General features: G+C 39.4%; 1 protein-coding gene across 3 annotated transcripts in view; it reads left to right on the forward strand.

Moving 5' to 3' along the window:
* Positions 1–15263, forward strand: part of OXSR1 (oxidative stress responsive kinase 1) — a 113059-nt gene that overhangs the window by 59400 nt on the left and 38396 nt on the right. For all 3 annotated transcript variants that reach the window (XR_011560554.1, XR_011560555.1, XM_070766888.1), the window contains exon 6: positions 13542–13651. Coding sequence is in view for 1 of the 3 variants with exons in the window: in XM_070766888.1 (XP_070622989.1) it covers positions 13542–13651 (110 nt within the window). In the remaining 2 variants the exon portion in view is untranslated. The remainder of the gene's footprint in view (positions 1–13541; positions 13652–15263) is intronic.

Below are 15263 nucleotides of genomic sequence, written 5' to 3' on the forward strand. Positions count from 1 at the left end.
TCTCTCTCTCTCTGATTCTCTCTCTCTCTCTGATTCTCTCTCTCTCTGATTCTCTCTCTCTCTCTCTCTGATTCTCTCTCTCTCTCTCTGATTCTCTCTCTCTCTCTCTCTCTGATTATCTCTCTCTCTCTCTGATTCTCTCTCTCTCTCTCTGATTCTCTCTCTCTCTCTGATTCTCTCTCTCTCTGATTCTCTCTCTCGCTCTCTCTCTGATTCTCTCGCTCTCTCTCTGATTCTCTCTCTCTCTCTCTCTCTCTGATTCTCTCTCTCTCTCTCTGATTCTCTCTCTCTCTCTCTCTCTGATTCTCTCTCTGTGCCATTTAAATAATATTTGTTAGGGGAGGGAGCCCTGCTGATTTTTGGCTGTGGGGAAGTGGGATGCTTGAGCAAAATCACAGCTCAGTTGGAAAAAAAAAATAATAATAATAATAATAATAATAATAATAATAATAATAATAATTTATTAGATGTGTATGCTGCCCCTCTCCGAGGACTCGGAGTGGCTCACAACAAGCAATACATATACAAATCCAATATTAAAAACAATTAAAAAAAACCCTTATTAAAAAAAAGAAGATTTTAATGGAACATAGAAACATAGAAGATTGATGGCAGAAAAAGACCTCATGGTCCATCTAGTCTGCCCTTATACTATTTCTTGTATTTTATCTTAGGATGGATAGATGTTTATCCCAGGCATGTTTAAATTCAGTTACTGTGGATTTACCAACCACGTCTGCTGGAAGTTTGTTCCAAGGATCTACTACTCTTTCAGTAAAATAATATTTTCTCATGTTGCTTTTGATCTTTCCCCCAACTAACTTCAGATTGTGCCCCCTTTGTTCTTGTGTTCACTTTCCTATGTATTTTTTTTTAATTGCCTTTCTTTCATTTTTATAATCGCCACAGCTTATCAAATTAACAGCCAAGGGCCTTGACTGCAGTATAAATTAAAGTCAGTTTATCGCTTCAATTTCATCTATTTCCAAACTCACTTTACTGCGTGGAACTCATCACAATAGGTATCCAAATCCTTCCGGTTTTGCCATTTCAAGCTGACTCCTGAATGCTTAATTATGTCTTTGCTGGAAATTCATTGTCCCCAGCCTGGATGGAGCCGAGTTGTGTCCAGAATTAGCAAAGTCGCCTGCCTCTTTCCCCCCACATGCTTCGATATCGTTTCTAAAAACGTTGAGCATCTTCTGCCTGTTGTATTCAGATAAAACAGGGGACCTTGTTCATGTTGGATTAATCAGTTGCATGAAACCCACGATAGAGATACCACTAAGTTCATTTATGCAGAATACCAAAGGAGGTCTTTAGCCCGCCTTGTGAGTTTTTATTTATTCATTCATTCATTCATTCATTCATTCAATTTTTATGCCACCCTTCTCCTTAGATTCAGGGCGGCTTACAACATGTTAGCAATAACAATTTTTTAAAACAGAGCCAGCCTATCGCCCCCACAATCTGGGTCCTCATTTTACCCACCTCGGAAGGATGGAAGGATGAGTCAACCTTGAGCCGGTGATGAGATTTGAACTGCTGACCTACAGATCTACAGTCAGCTTCATTGGCTTGCAATACAGCACTCTACCTGCTGCGCCACCCAGGCTCTGATGTTTTTAGTTCATCATTTTAGAGATGGTTTAGAGTCTTCGGAGAGGGGTGGCATACAAATCTAATAAATTGAAAATTGAATTGAATTGAAGTGTTGAAGTCTTTCGGCATTTATTTATTCTATTTTTATGCTGCCTTTGTCCTTAGACTCAGGACGGCTTGCAACATGTTAGCAATAGCACTTTTGAACAGAGCCAGCCTATTGCCCCCAAACAATCCGGGTCCTCACCCACCTCCGAAGGATGGAAAGCTGAGTCAACCTTGAGCCAGTGCTGAGATTTGAACCGCTGACCTACAGATCTAGCAGTCAGCTCCAGTGGCCTGCAGTACAGCACTCTACCTGCTGCGCCACCCCGGCATTGTGTGGTTGGAACATAATAATAATAATAATAATAATAATAATAATTATTATTATTATTATTATTATTATTAATCTGTGGAGAGGGGCGCCATACAAATCTAATAAATAAATAAATAAATAAATAATAATAATAATAACAGAGTTGGGAGGGACCTTGGAGGTCTTCTAGTCCAACCCTCTGCTTAGGCAGGAAACCGTACACAACTTCAGACAAATGGTTTTCCAACATATTCTTAAAAACTTCTAGTGTTAGAGTATTCTGCCGCACAAATCCCAGTGACCGATTAGGTTCCACAGAGTTGGCCTTCTCCGGGTTCCCGTCGACAAAACAATGTCGTTTGGCTGGTCCCAGGGGAAGAGCCTTCTCTGTGGCGGCCCCGATTCTCTGGAACCAGCTCCTCCCGGAGATTAGAACTGCCCCCACCCTCCTTGCCTTTCGTAAACTCCTTAAAACCCACCTTGGCCGCCAGGCATGGGGGAACTGAGATATCTCCCCCGGGCCTATACAATTTATGTATGGTATGTTTGTATGTATGTCTGCTTAATAATGGGGTTTTTAAAATGTTTTTTAAATTATTAGATTTGTAAAATAATAAAATAAAATAAAAATAAAATAATAAAATAAATAAAATAAAATAAAATAAAATAAATAAAATTAAATTAAAATAAAATAATAAAATAAAATAAATAAAATAATAAAATAAAATAATAAAATAAATAAAAAATAAAAATAAAATATAAAATAAAATAAAATAAAATAAAATAGGCCAGTTGCTCTGAAGGCATGTCTGAATATTCCATGGTAGGCCTATGAAAAATAAGAGAAAATAGGGTAAAACCCTGATCTCGCTCAGGACATTCTTATCTCTGTTTCACTAACGTTTTCCTGTTTGCTTGCACCTACTTGCCAGCTCGTGTTTCAGATGGAACTGCATTTTTTTTCCCAAATAAAAAAATGTGAGGAATTTGTAAGATGACCAGTCCTGTCACTCTCTGGATTTCCTGGAAATCCATCCAGGACAGCATATTGGCAGATGTAAAAACAAGCTTGGGAAGAGAAATACAATACTGACATTCCCTTCGTATCTTGTGGTTGAGATTTCTGTCTTCCCATCAACAGGTGGGTGGAGCAGATTCAACAACAGCTAAAGAAACACAAACGTAAGGGGTCCAGAACAGTGAAAATTTTAATCTATTTTACTTTACTTTATTATTTTATTATATATTATATATTTATTTTATTAATTATTATTTTATTTTTCTACCCAGCCTTTTTTTATTTTCACAAATAACAAGGCAATGAACATAGTTAATACTTCTTCCTGTTATTTTCCCTACAACAACCTGGTATGATGGATTGGGTTAAGAGAGAAGCCCTGCATAAAGTCTCCCAGCCCGCTTTCATGCCTAGGTAGGACTAGAACTGGCTTTTTTTTTAAACTTTTTTTAAATTTCAAGACAAAACAAAGACACAAACAAAAACACACAACATAAAAATAGGAGCCAGAACTGCTCCTCTCTTCTCAGAAGTCCCCCCCAAAAAAACGAAACGAGAATCTTACAAGAGTCTTAGGAAAAGGACAAAACGTTAAAGAAAAAGAAGACATATACTAAATATGTTTGCTTGTTTGTTTTATTGATTGATTGATTGATTGATTGATTGGATTTGTATGCCGCCCCCTCTCTGCAGACTCCGGGCGGCTAACAACAGCAATAAAACAGCATATGATCATAATCCAATACTAAAACAGTTAAAAACCCTTATTATAAAACCAAACATACCTACAGACATACCATGCATAAAATTGTAAAGGCCTAGGGGGAAAGCGTATCTCAATTCCCCCATGCCTGGTGGCAGAGGTGGGTTTTAAGCAGCTTACGAAAGGCAAGGAGGGTGGGGGCAATTCTAATCTCTGGGGGGAGTTGGTTCCAGAGGGCCGGGCCACCACAGAGATGGCTCTTCCCCTGGGTCCCGCCAAGCGACATTGTTTAGTTAACGGGACCCGGAGAAGACCCACTCTGTGGGACCTTACTGGTCGCTGGGATTCGTGCAGCAGAAGGCGGTCCCTAAAACACTACTCTTTACAGAATTTACATAATTTTATACCATCTAATATAATATATTCTGTTACATAGATATTCTTTTATTCAACCAATTATAAAACTTAAACAAATTTTGTAATATTCCGATTCTTCTTGTCCCTTTAGCTGCCTCGTCATCATATCCATTTCAGTGCAATCAATAATCTTATTAATTATTTCTTCATCTTTTGGAGTATCGGCATCCTTCCATCTTTGTGCATAAACTAATCTGGTTGCCGTTAAAATATGTATTAATAAATATTGACTTTTAAAAAAAATATTTTTGAGAAGGTATACCTAGTAAAAAAAAATTTTCTGGAGTCTTTCCGACTTCTTCTTGTATAATTTCTTTTAGCCATTTCTCAATTAAGTTCCAGTAAGATTTAGCTTTAGGGCAGATCCACCACTGATGATAATATGTGCCTATCTCTTTTTTACATTTCCAACAATTTGGTTGGGAATTCAGTTACATTTTGGAAAGTCTGTAATAGAGAATTTCTGATTACCGTATATGTCTTTTAAAGTACTTGTATGCTTTGTATTTCTCATACCACGTGCCACCCCAGCATTAGATCATAACCTTCTAAACTTAAAACTCTATTATTTTCTAGGGTAAGCCAATCTCTAATCCATACCATAGCAACAGCTTTGTAGTACAATTTCCAGTTTGGAAGCCCAAACCGTCCTCTTTCTTTCACATCTTCTAGTACTGTCAATTTTATTCTTGCTTTTTTACCTTGCAAGATAAATTTTTTGACAATCCTTGTGAGTCCAATGAAGAATTTCTTCCCTGGGTTAACTGGGATTACTTGAAGTAGGAACAGTAATTTGGGTAGTATATTCATTTTTATTGTTGATATTCTTCCTAAAAGAGAGAGTTGTAAATTACTCCATGTTTCCAAATCCTTTTTAATGTGGGCTAACAATTTAGTATAATTATCTTCTTTTCTGGATGAGGCTTTAGAGCTTATCCAGACACCTAAGTATTTTACCTTCTTTACTACATTCATCTTTGTTAAGGTTTCTAACTTATTTATCTGAGCATCCGTCATATTTTTAATTATCATATGTGTTTTAGATTTATTAATTTTTAACCTAGACACACTGCCAAATTCCTGCATCAAATTAAATTCCTGTATCAAAGGTTCCTCTGTGACGAACACTACATCATCGGCAAATGCTTGGGCTTTATACATTTCTTTTTTGATCTTTAAACCTTTTTCATTATTTTGCCTTATTTTAATTAACATTGTTTCAAGTGTTAATATATATAAAAGGGGGGAAAGAGGGCAACCCTGTCTAACTCCTTACTGTATTTCAAATTTATCAGTTTGTTCCCCAATAATTATAACTCTAGCTGTTCGTTTGACATATATGGAATCAATCAGTTTGCAAAAATTAGCACCAAAGTTCATCTAATCTAGTTGTAGTTTTAGAAATCTCAGCTGGCTTTTCAAGGTGGGATTAGAACTCCCTGTCTCCTGGTGATTGGTCCAAAGGCACCCAACTGTCTTTTGTCCCTAAGGCAGGTCTAGAACTCACCACCTCCTGGTAAATGGTCCAAAGTCATCCAGCCAGCTTTCATGCCTAAGGTATGACATGAATTCATGTTTTTCTCAACTAATTGATTGAAATTGCTGTCACAAAGGATGGCTGTCAGTGATGTACTATTGCGATTTATATACAGTGATATCCCGTCTTACAAACCCCTCGTCATACAAACTTTTTGAGATACAAACCCGGGGTTTAAGATTTTTTTTTGCCTCTTCTTACAAACTATTTTCACCCTACAAACCCAAGCCGTCGCCACTGGGATGCCCCACCTCCGGAGTTCTGTTGCCAGTGAAGCGCCCGTTTTTGCGCTGCTGGGATTCCCCTGAGGCTCCCCTCCATGGGAAACCCCACCTCCGGACTTCCGTGTTTTTGCGATGCTGCAGGGGAATTCCAGCAGTGCAAAAATGGGTGCTTTGCTGGCAACGGAAGTCTGGAGATGGGGTTTCCCAGCGAGGGGAGCCTCAGCAAAATCGCAGCATCACAAAAACATGGAATTCCAGAGGTGGGGTTTCGAGGACTTCCGTGTTTTTGCGATGCTACAATTTTGCTGAGGCTCCCCTCGCTGGGAAACCCCACCTCTGGACTTCCGTTGCCAGCGAAGCACCCGTTTTTGCGCTGCTGGGATTTCCCTGCTGGGATTCCTTTGCAGCATCACAAAAACACGGAAGTCTGGAGTGGGGTTTCCCATGGAGGGGAATCTCAGCAGCGCAAAAACGGGCGCCTCGGCTGGCAAAAGGGGTGAGTTTTGGGCTTACACGCATTTATCGCTTTTCCATTGATTCCTATGGGAAACATTGTTTCGTCTTACAAACTTTTCACCTTACAAACCTCGTCCCGGAACCAATTAAGTTCATAAGATGAGGTATCCCTCTATCCGAATCAATCCAATCATGACTAATGCCAGCCAAGTTTTTAAAACCTATTTTTCATCCTGGCTTTTATGACTTATAGAACAAATACATTTACTATCACCATATGCTTTTAACACTGCTTCAGCCAAGACAATTCTAAACAGTAGATTAAATAGAAACCCACCACCACCTCTATTTCTGACTGCAATTAAAACACTGTGATTAAGTTCTGATTTAGAGCCAGTTACTAAATAATGTCTGCAGTGCCCTGCAGTCACATGGCTGCAATTTACACCTTTTTTAAAAAACTTCCGCTTTCTGCAAAAAAATTCCCATTGTCTAAAATGGTTCTGCTTGATGACTGTCAGAAAGAAAAATTGGGTGGCCTGCCTAACATTGCCACAACGTATAACCATTAATCCAGACTCAATTATGGTCGTAAGTGGAGGACCACGAATGTTTTCTTGACCTTGGCAGCTTGGAAGATTAGAGAGAGAGAGAGAGAAAGAAAGATAGATGAGAGAGAGAGAGAGGATGGATGGATGGATGGATGGATGGATGGATGGATGGACGGACGGACAGACAATGGGATGGACTGGGATTAATGGACATACAGCGGGCAGATCCATGGTTTTATTTTAAAATGCAATTTAGTTACATTCCAAGTCTTAAATGATTGGTAAATCTTGTTAACGATCTCCGGTTTTATTAAAAACATGATTTAGCTGTACTCCAGCCCTCCCAAAAAAATCCCCAGAGGCTTCCTTCTAAAAAAGATTTACTATCTTTTGCAATCACAAACTCTCTTTGAGGTGTGGTGAAAGAGCTCAAAGGTTGACAGGGGAAGATATTTATCTATTTGGTGGTATTTTTCTTGCTTAAGATGAAGGGAAAAAGAAAAGAATACCGCCCGAGGATTAATCGATGAAATTCAGAGGTCACAAACGTCCGGCATGCCTTTAAGCTGTTTTCAAGCATCCAGAATATGTTCTCATCAAATGGCTAAACCCAGTTCCTCTCATTCCATCATTTGACCTTGCAAGAATTCAAGAAGCTAAAATCCTCACCTCTGAGGTCATTCCCTAAAGATCGGAGAAGGGGTCTTAGCTGCTCACTCTCGTGGCATGAGAAAGCTTAGCACTACGTGGGAAACTTTGCACATTTCCCCATCACGATCAACCTGTTGTTTTGTCATGAAAGGAAAACGGGAACGCAAACTTGGTTCTCTAGAAGCAAGGATGAGATTTGCAAATATATATATATGTACAGTATATGTATATGTATATGTATACTGTATATATATATGTTTTCGTAGATTTTCACGGGTACAGGTATGACGGTCTTGGCATATTTGGGTTTCTTCCCGTGTAGGATTTGGAAATTTCTGGCGATGTTTCGACGAGGTCCCACTCGTCATCTTCAGGCTGGTGCTTCTGTCCATGTTCGCCCTAGAACAAGGACAGAAGCACCAGCCTGAAGATGACGAGTGGGACCTCGTCGAAACATCGCCAGAAATTTCCAAATCCTACACGGGAAGAAACCCGAATATGCCAATTATACTATTTTCTGTATTTTATCTTAGGATGGATCTATGTTTATCCCAGGCATGTTTAAATTTAGTGACTGTGGGTTTACCAACCACGTCTGCTGGAAGTTTGTTCCAAGGATCTACCACTCTTTCAGTCAAATAATATTTTCTCATGTTGCTTTTGATCTTTCCCCCAACTAACCTCAGATTGTGTCCCCTTGTTCTTGTGTTCACTTTCCTATTAAAAACACTTCCCTCCTGAACCTTATTTAACCCTTTGACATATTTAAATGTTTCGATCATGTCCCCCCTTTTCCTTCTGTCCTCCAGACTATACAGATTGAGTTCATTAAGTCTTTCCTGATACGTTTTATGCTCAAGACCTTCCACCATTCTTGTAGCCTGTTTTTGGATCCGTTCAATTTTGTCAATATCTTTTTGTAGGTGAGGACTCCAGAACTTGACACAGTATTATTCCAAATGTGGTCTCACCAGCGCTCTATACAGCGGGATCATAATCTCCCTCTTCCTGCTTGTTATACTTCTAACTATGCAGCCAAGCCTTCTACTTGCTTTCCCTACCGCGTGACCGCACTGTCCACCCATTTTGAGACTGTCAGATGTTATGACCATTGTAACATTCCCAGGGTCATGTGATTTTAATTCGGGCATTGGTAACTGGCATGTAACTGGCACGTAACTGGCACGTAACTGGCACGTAACTGGCACACGGTTTGTGTAATCACAATTTTGCGTCTTTCCCAGCTGGGGTCCAACAAGAAAAGTCAACGTGGGAAGTAAGATTCTCTTAACAACCACGTGGATTCATTTAACAGCTAGCATTTGTTTTAAGACCTGTGGCATGAAGGATCATAAAGTTGGGTGTGATTCGCTTAACAACCATCTTGCTTAGAAATTCGTAGAATTCGAGGACTGTTTTTCAGTGCCGTTCTAACTTTGAATGGCTTTGAAAAGATTAGTTATAAGTCAAGGATTGCCTGTACAACGGGGGCTTGAAAGTGATAGTTGTGCTACAAAACACGGAAAGTGAGAGGAGTTGTACTTAAAAAAATTGGGAAATGATGGGAATTGTAGTCAAACAAATCTGGAAAGCAGCAAACCCAATTTGGAGGGGTAATTTTCAGCTGAGGTTTCTCTAAAAAAAAATTTTTCTTTCCCAAAATGTGTCTGCAAACTATTATGCCATTCTTTTTCACAAGCATGGTCTTCATATCAGCTGCCATTTTATGCTCGCATGTACTTTTCTGCTGTGTTGTGATAGACTGCCATGAATGTAGGAGGGGGAAGGAATATTTCGGGAACGAAAGTAAATGCCGTGTCGTACTACCGCACGAATCCCAGCGGCCGATAAGGTCCCACAGAGTCGGCCTTCTCCGGGTCGCGTCGACTAAACAATGTCGTCTGGCGGGCCCCAGGGGAAGAGCCTTCTCTGTGGCGGCCCCGGCCCTCTGGAATCAACTCCCCCCGGAGATTAGAACTGCTCGCACCCTCCTTGTCTTTCGTAAACTACTTAAGACCCATCTATACCGCCAGGCATGGGGGATTTGAGACACCTTTCCCCCAGGCTTATTATAATTTATGTTTGGTATGTATGTGTTGTTTGGTTTTTTAAATTGATAGGGTTTTTAGTTTTTTCTTAATATTAGATTTGTGCCTGTACAATATTGTTTTATCGCTTGTTGTGAGCCGCCCCGAGTCTTCGGAGAGGGGCGGCATACAAATCTAATAAATAATAATAATAACAATAACAATAACAACAACAATAATAATAATAATAATAATTATTATTATTATTATTATTATTATTATTATTATTATTATTATTATTATTATTATTATTATTATTATTATTATTATGATCACCCAGCTTGGAGATGGAGATGCTTGCATACCAACCTGTGCTTGAATTAACCTTTAGGACAGGAATCTCCAAACTTGGCAACTTTAAATCTTATGGGTTTCATCTCCCGTGCTGGCTGGAGAATTCTGGGAGTTGAAGTCCACAAGTCTTAAAATTGTCGAGTTTGAAGACCTCTGTTGGTACAGGGTACATGTTTGTTAGGGTTTGCCACTTTAAACTTGTACTATCACTTTAACTGTTAAATATTCTAGGCTGGTTCGTCATAAAAGGGCGCCAGTACTCCTTCCCTCAAATGACGCTGTAGCGCTCATTTCTGATCAGTCATTTTTACTTTGCCTTGATGGGGGGAGTGTATTTGCTTAGTGTGTATGTTATTGTATTTGCTTAGTGCTTATCATCTTGTATTTGCTTAGTGCTTATCATCTTGTATTTGCTTAGTGCTTCTTATGGATTGTTTCTAATTTTTGTCTACTGTACTGTATATGTAAATAGTACTCATTAAGCATAACTCTGTGTCTTTGTTTCTTTGACTTTATCACGGTGTATGTCGAAGATCTCATAGCCTAGCTATACCGAGACATACCAAAAACCTCTCTTTAGGAAAACATTTTGTCTGAACCTGGTTGGGTACACTGGGGTGGGCAATGAGAGACAATTAAGAGGAGTGGGGGGAAGTATGGAATTTGATGCTCAGCTTTCAGTTCTGACTTTGTACTACTGCAATATATTTGAACTCTAATAAACTATACTTTTCTCAACATATGCAACCAAGGATAATTTTTAAGCTTAAGATGTGGAATTTCCAACACTTCTTTGATCTTCTTGTAATCCCGGAAAGGAAAATTGAATTTAAGGGTAATTAGTGTGCTGCAGTAATTTCACATGGTTACTTAAAATGTACGCCTTGCACGCGTGGCAGATAAGGGAGCTGTTTTCATCCTCCTTTCAACAGTAGTGTCTTCATAATTTTGTACATGATCTTAGAAAATGTGACAGTGTAGGAACTTTACGACTGTATCCTTGGAGAACATGCAGGATTCTGAACTAGTTTGTTTGTTTATTTTATTTTATTTTATTTTATTTATTTATTTATTTTTATTTTTATTTTATTTATTTATTTTATTTTATTTTATTTTATTTATTAGATTTGTATGCCGCCCCTCTCCGAGGACTCGGAGCGGCTCACAACAAGAAAACAGTACAAATCCAATATTTAAAACAGTTTAAAACTCTTAACATAAACACAATCATCTATCTCATACTGAGCATACATAAAGTGGAAATGGCCGAGGGGAATCAATTCCCCCATGCCTGACGACAGAGGTGGGTTTTGAGGAGTTTGCAAAAGGCAAGGAGGGTGGGGGCAGTCCTAATCTCTGGAGGGAGTTGATTCCAGAGGGACGGGGCCACCACGGAGAAGGCTCTTCCCCTGGGTCCCGCCAGACGACATTGTTTCGTCGACGGGACCCGGAGAAGGCCAACTCGGTGGGACTTAACTGGTTACTGGGATTCGTGCGGCAGAAGCTGGTCTCGGAGATAGTTTCTCTCTTTTGATCAGGATGGAAATGACAGACATGTAAAAATTTGCATCAATTCTGCAAATGTTATGAAATCTTTCATAAATTTTGTAGTGCAGGTAGTCCTCACCTTACAATTACAGTTGAGCCCAAAATTTCTGTTGCTAGGTGAGATATTTGTTAACTGAATTTGGCCACATTTTATGACCTTTCTTGCCATAGTGGTTAACTTGCAAACATACTGTTGAGTAAATCTGGTTTCCCCATTGACTTGTCAGAAGGCCACAAAAGGTGATCACATGAGCCCAACATATATGCAATTGACATAAATACCTGCCAGTTGCCAAGTGTTTCGATTTTAATCACTTCCTCACAGAGATGCTGCAGGGATTGTGATTTTAAGTGTGAAAAAGCGTCATAAGTCACTTTTTGACTTAAAAGTGTTGACTTAAAATGTTCATTAAATGAATGGTTTTAAGTTGAGGACTTTCTTTACTGAAATACCTTTCAAATATCGGTAGCCCCCAGCTTATGACCATTTGCTCAGTGACCATTCAAAGTTATTACTCAATTCCTACCTCTAAACGATGCTACGGAGCATTGCACACCAGAACAACAAAACACAAGAACAGTTTTTCCCCAAACACCATCACTCTGCTAAACAAATAATTTCCTCAGTACTGTCAAAATATTCACTAAGGCTGCATTACTATTACTATTACATCGTTCCTGTCACCCATCTCCTTCCACTTAGGACTGTATGACTGTAACTTGTTGCTTGTATCCTTAGGATTTATATTGACTGGTTTCTAATGTGATTTGATGGCTGATTTGTAACCGGACTATCATTAAGTGTTGTACCTCATGATTCTTGACAAACTTATCTTTTCTTTTATGTACACTGAGAGCATGTGCACCGAGACAAGTTTCTTGTGTATCCAATCATACTTGGACAATAAAATTCTAGTCTAGTCTACTCTAGTCTAGTCTACTCTACTCACTCTACTCTACTCACTCTACTCTACTCTACTCACTCTACACACTCTACTCTACTCACTCTACTCACTCTACTCACTCTACTCTACTCACTCTACTCTACTCACTCTACTCACTCTACTCTACTCACTCTACCCACTCTACTCTACTCACTCTACTCACTCTACTCTACTCACTCTACTCTATTCACTCTACTCACTCTACTGTACTCACTCTACTCTACTCACTACTCACTCTACTCTACTCTACTCACTCTACTCTATTCACTCTACTCACTCTACTGTACTCACTCTACTCTATTCACTCTACTCTACTCACTCTACTCTACTCACTCTACTCACTCTACTCTACTCACTCTACTCACTCTACTGTACTCACTCTACTCACTCTACTCTACTCACTACTCACTCTACTCTACTCTACTCACTCTACTCTATTCACTCTACTCACTCTACTGTACTCACTCTACTCTATTCACTCTACTCTACTCACTCTACTCTACTCACTCTACTCTACTCACTCTACTCTATTCACTCTACTCACTCTACTCTACTCTACTCTACTCACTCTACTGTTCTCTACTCACTCTACTCTACTTCCTACCTGAAAAAGAGACTTACAAACCGAAACTGAAGTTCTAACACTTGCCTCCCTCTCCCCTCACTGAGGCTTCGTTACAGTCGTAACTCAAGGATTACAATACTTGTTATTGGTTAAGCCTAGAATGGAACATGAAACTGTGTCCAGTGCAAAAGTCTTACATTTGGCCACATTTGGATGCCTTCCAGCAAGCCTTTAATCTTTGCAGTCACAAGGACTTCGTCTCCGCATGTGGTATATGATATCAGCCTTGGCCTTGATGACATGTGCTATTTATTGTTTATTTTCTTAATTTTCATTTTTGGATTCATGATTCTAAGTCACAGGTTGATTTCAGCTCCCAGAATTCTTGAGTCAGCATGGCATGGCTGGCCCAGGAATTCTTGGGGGCGGAAGCCCACAAGTCATAAAGAAGCCCTAGCTTAGTTCCTCACCTCTGTTCTGAATCATAGGTTTTGTTTGTTAGTTTGTTTTAAAAAGATGCACAAGAGAGAGGCACAAACATCTTTTTTTAATCCTCTCTTTCTCCTTTTTCTGTTTTGGCGTTCAGATTTCGGCGTAAGCGCTTTTTTAGCTACCGGTGGGGACATTACACGGAACAAAGTGAGGAAAACTTTTGTGGGGACCCCTTGTTGGATGGCTCCTGAAGTGATGGAGCAGGTAAGAATAAATTGGAAATAGGCTTTCTTCCTTCCTTCCTTCCTTCCTTCTAACCATCCTCCCTTCCTTCCTTCCTTCCTTCCTTCCTTCCTTCCTTCCTTCCTTCCTTCCTTCCTTCCTTCCTTCCTTCTAACCATCCTTCCTTCCTTCTAACCATCCTTCCTTCCTTCTAACCATCCTTCCTTCCTTCTAACCATCCTTCCTTCCTTCCTTCTAACCATCCTTCCTTCCTTCCTTCCTTCTCTCCCTCCCTCCCTTCCTCCCTCTTCCTTTCTTTCTTTCTTTCCAGCCATAATTTTTAAAAAGATTTTTCTCCAATATAAAGTAAAAAACCATACATACAGTAGTTTCCAACACAAAATCAAGCTTATTATGAAACATATACATTTTTTTCTTTTTTACTTTGTAATCATTCAATGGAGGTCTTATATCTCTTTCTTTCACAAAAAGACTGTAGAAACATATATCTTATATGTTCAATAACCTCTTAAAAATACAGCTTTTCTCCTTTACATTAATCGCCGGTCATCAAATTCACATCTTATTCGAGTCTTACAAATCTATTGAGCTAATTGTTCCAAAAAAAAAAACCAGTTTTCTGAAAAAGGCTTTCATAGAGCATTGAAATTTCAAATGCTAGCAGCCCTCAACTCATAACCTCAATTGGGACTGGAACCTTTGTTGCTAAGCAAGGTGTTTGCTAAGTGAGCTCCTGATTTTAAGACCTCCCCCTCCCCCAGTGTTAAGTGAATCACAGCAGATAAGCAAATCAGACAGTTGTTAATTGAATCCAACTTCCCCTTGTCAGACGGTCCAAACTCAGACCAGTGACCCTGGAACACTACAACCATCGTTCACACATGCCAATTGTCAAGCATTCTAATTTTGATCCTGTGACTACAGAGATGAAAGTGAAAATGTCAATACAGTGTTCCCTCGATTTTTGCGGGGGATGCGTTCCGAGACCGCCCACGAAAGTCGAATTTCCGCGAAGTAGAGATGCGGAAGTAAATACACCATTTTTGGCTATGGACAGTATCACAAGCCATCCCTTAACACTTTCAGCCCCTAAATTACCATTTCCCATTCCCTTAACAACCATTTACTCACCATTGTTACTGGTACTCATCATTGAATAAGACACTTAATGATACTGATATTTATAAACATAATTATTTATTAACAATAATTTTTTTTTTTTTGTTATTTATTTGCAAAAATTAAAAGAGCTTATCAGCTGTGCTTTGGGGGGAAGAAATAAAGGTCACTATTAACCCGGGAGGACAGGCTTGCGGGCCCTTTTTCAAACAGCGGAAGAGAAGAAGCCATCTGAACAGGGGAACATTCGCTAAAAATTTCATAAAAGAGATGGCCCCACCCATAGACTGGCACCGACTGTGATGTCATCAGCGGGTTGCTACCAGTTCGTATGATCCTGTTCAAACTGGGTAGAAACCAACCCTGGTGTAGGGGAGTGATGGCTAACCTTTTTGTTGCCATGTGGCTGTTCTGCTGGGCTCTATGGTAAGAATCTCCCTAAAATTCAAGGGTACAAATTTCAGACACACACGCTTGAAAGTTCAAAAACAATGTTCTTTATCACAAAAATTCA

Source organism: Erythrolamprus reginae, chromosome Z (assembly GCF_031021105.1).
Source record: "Erythrolamprus reginae isolate rEryReg1 chromosome Z, rEryReg1.hap1, whole genome shotgun sequence".
Lineage (NCBI taxonomy): Eukaryota > Metazoa > Chordata > Lepidosauria > Squamata > Dipsadidae > Erythrolamprus > Erythrolamprus reginae.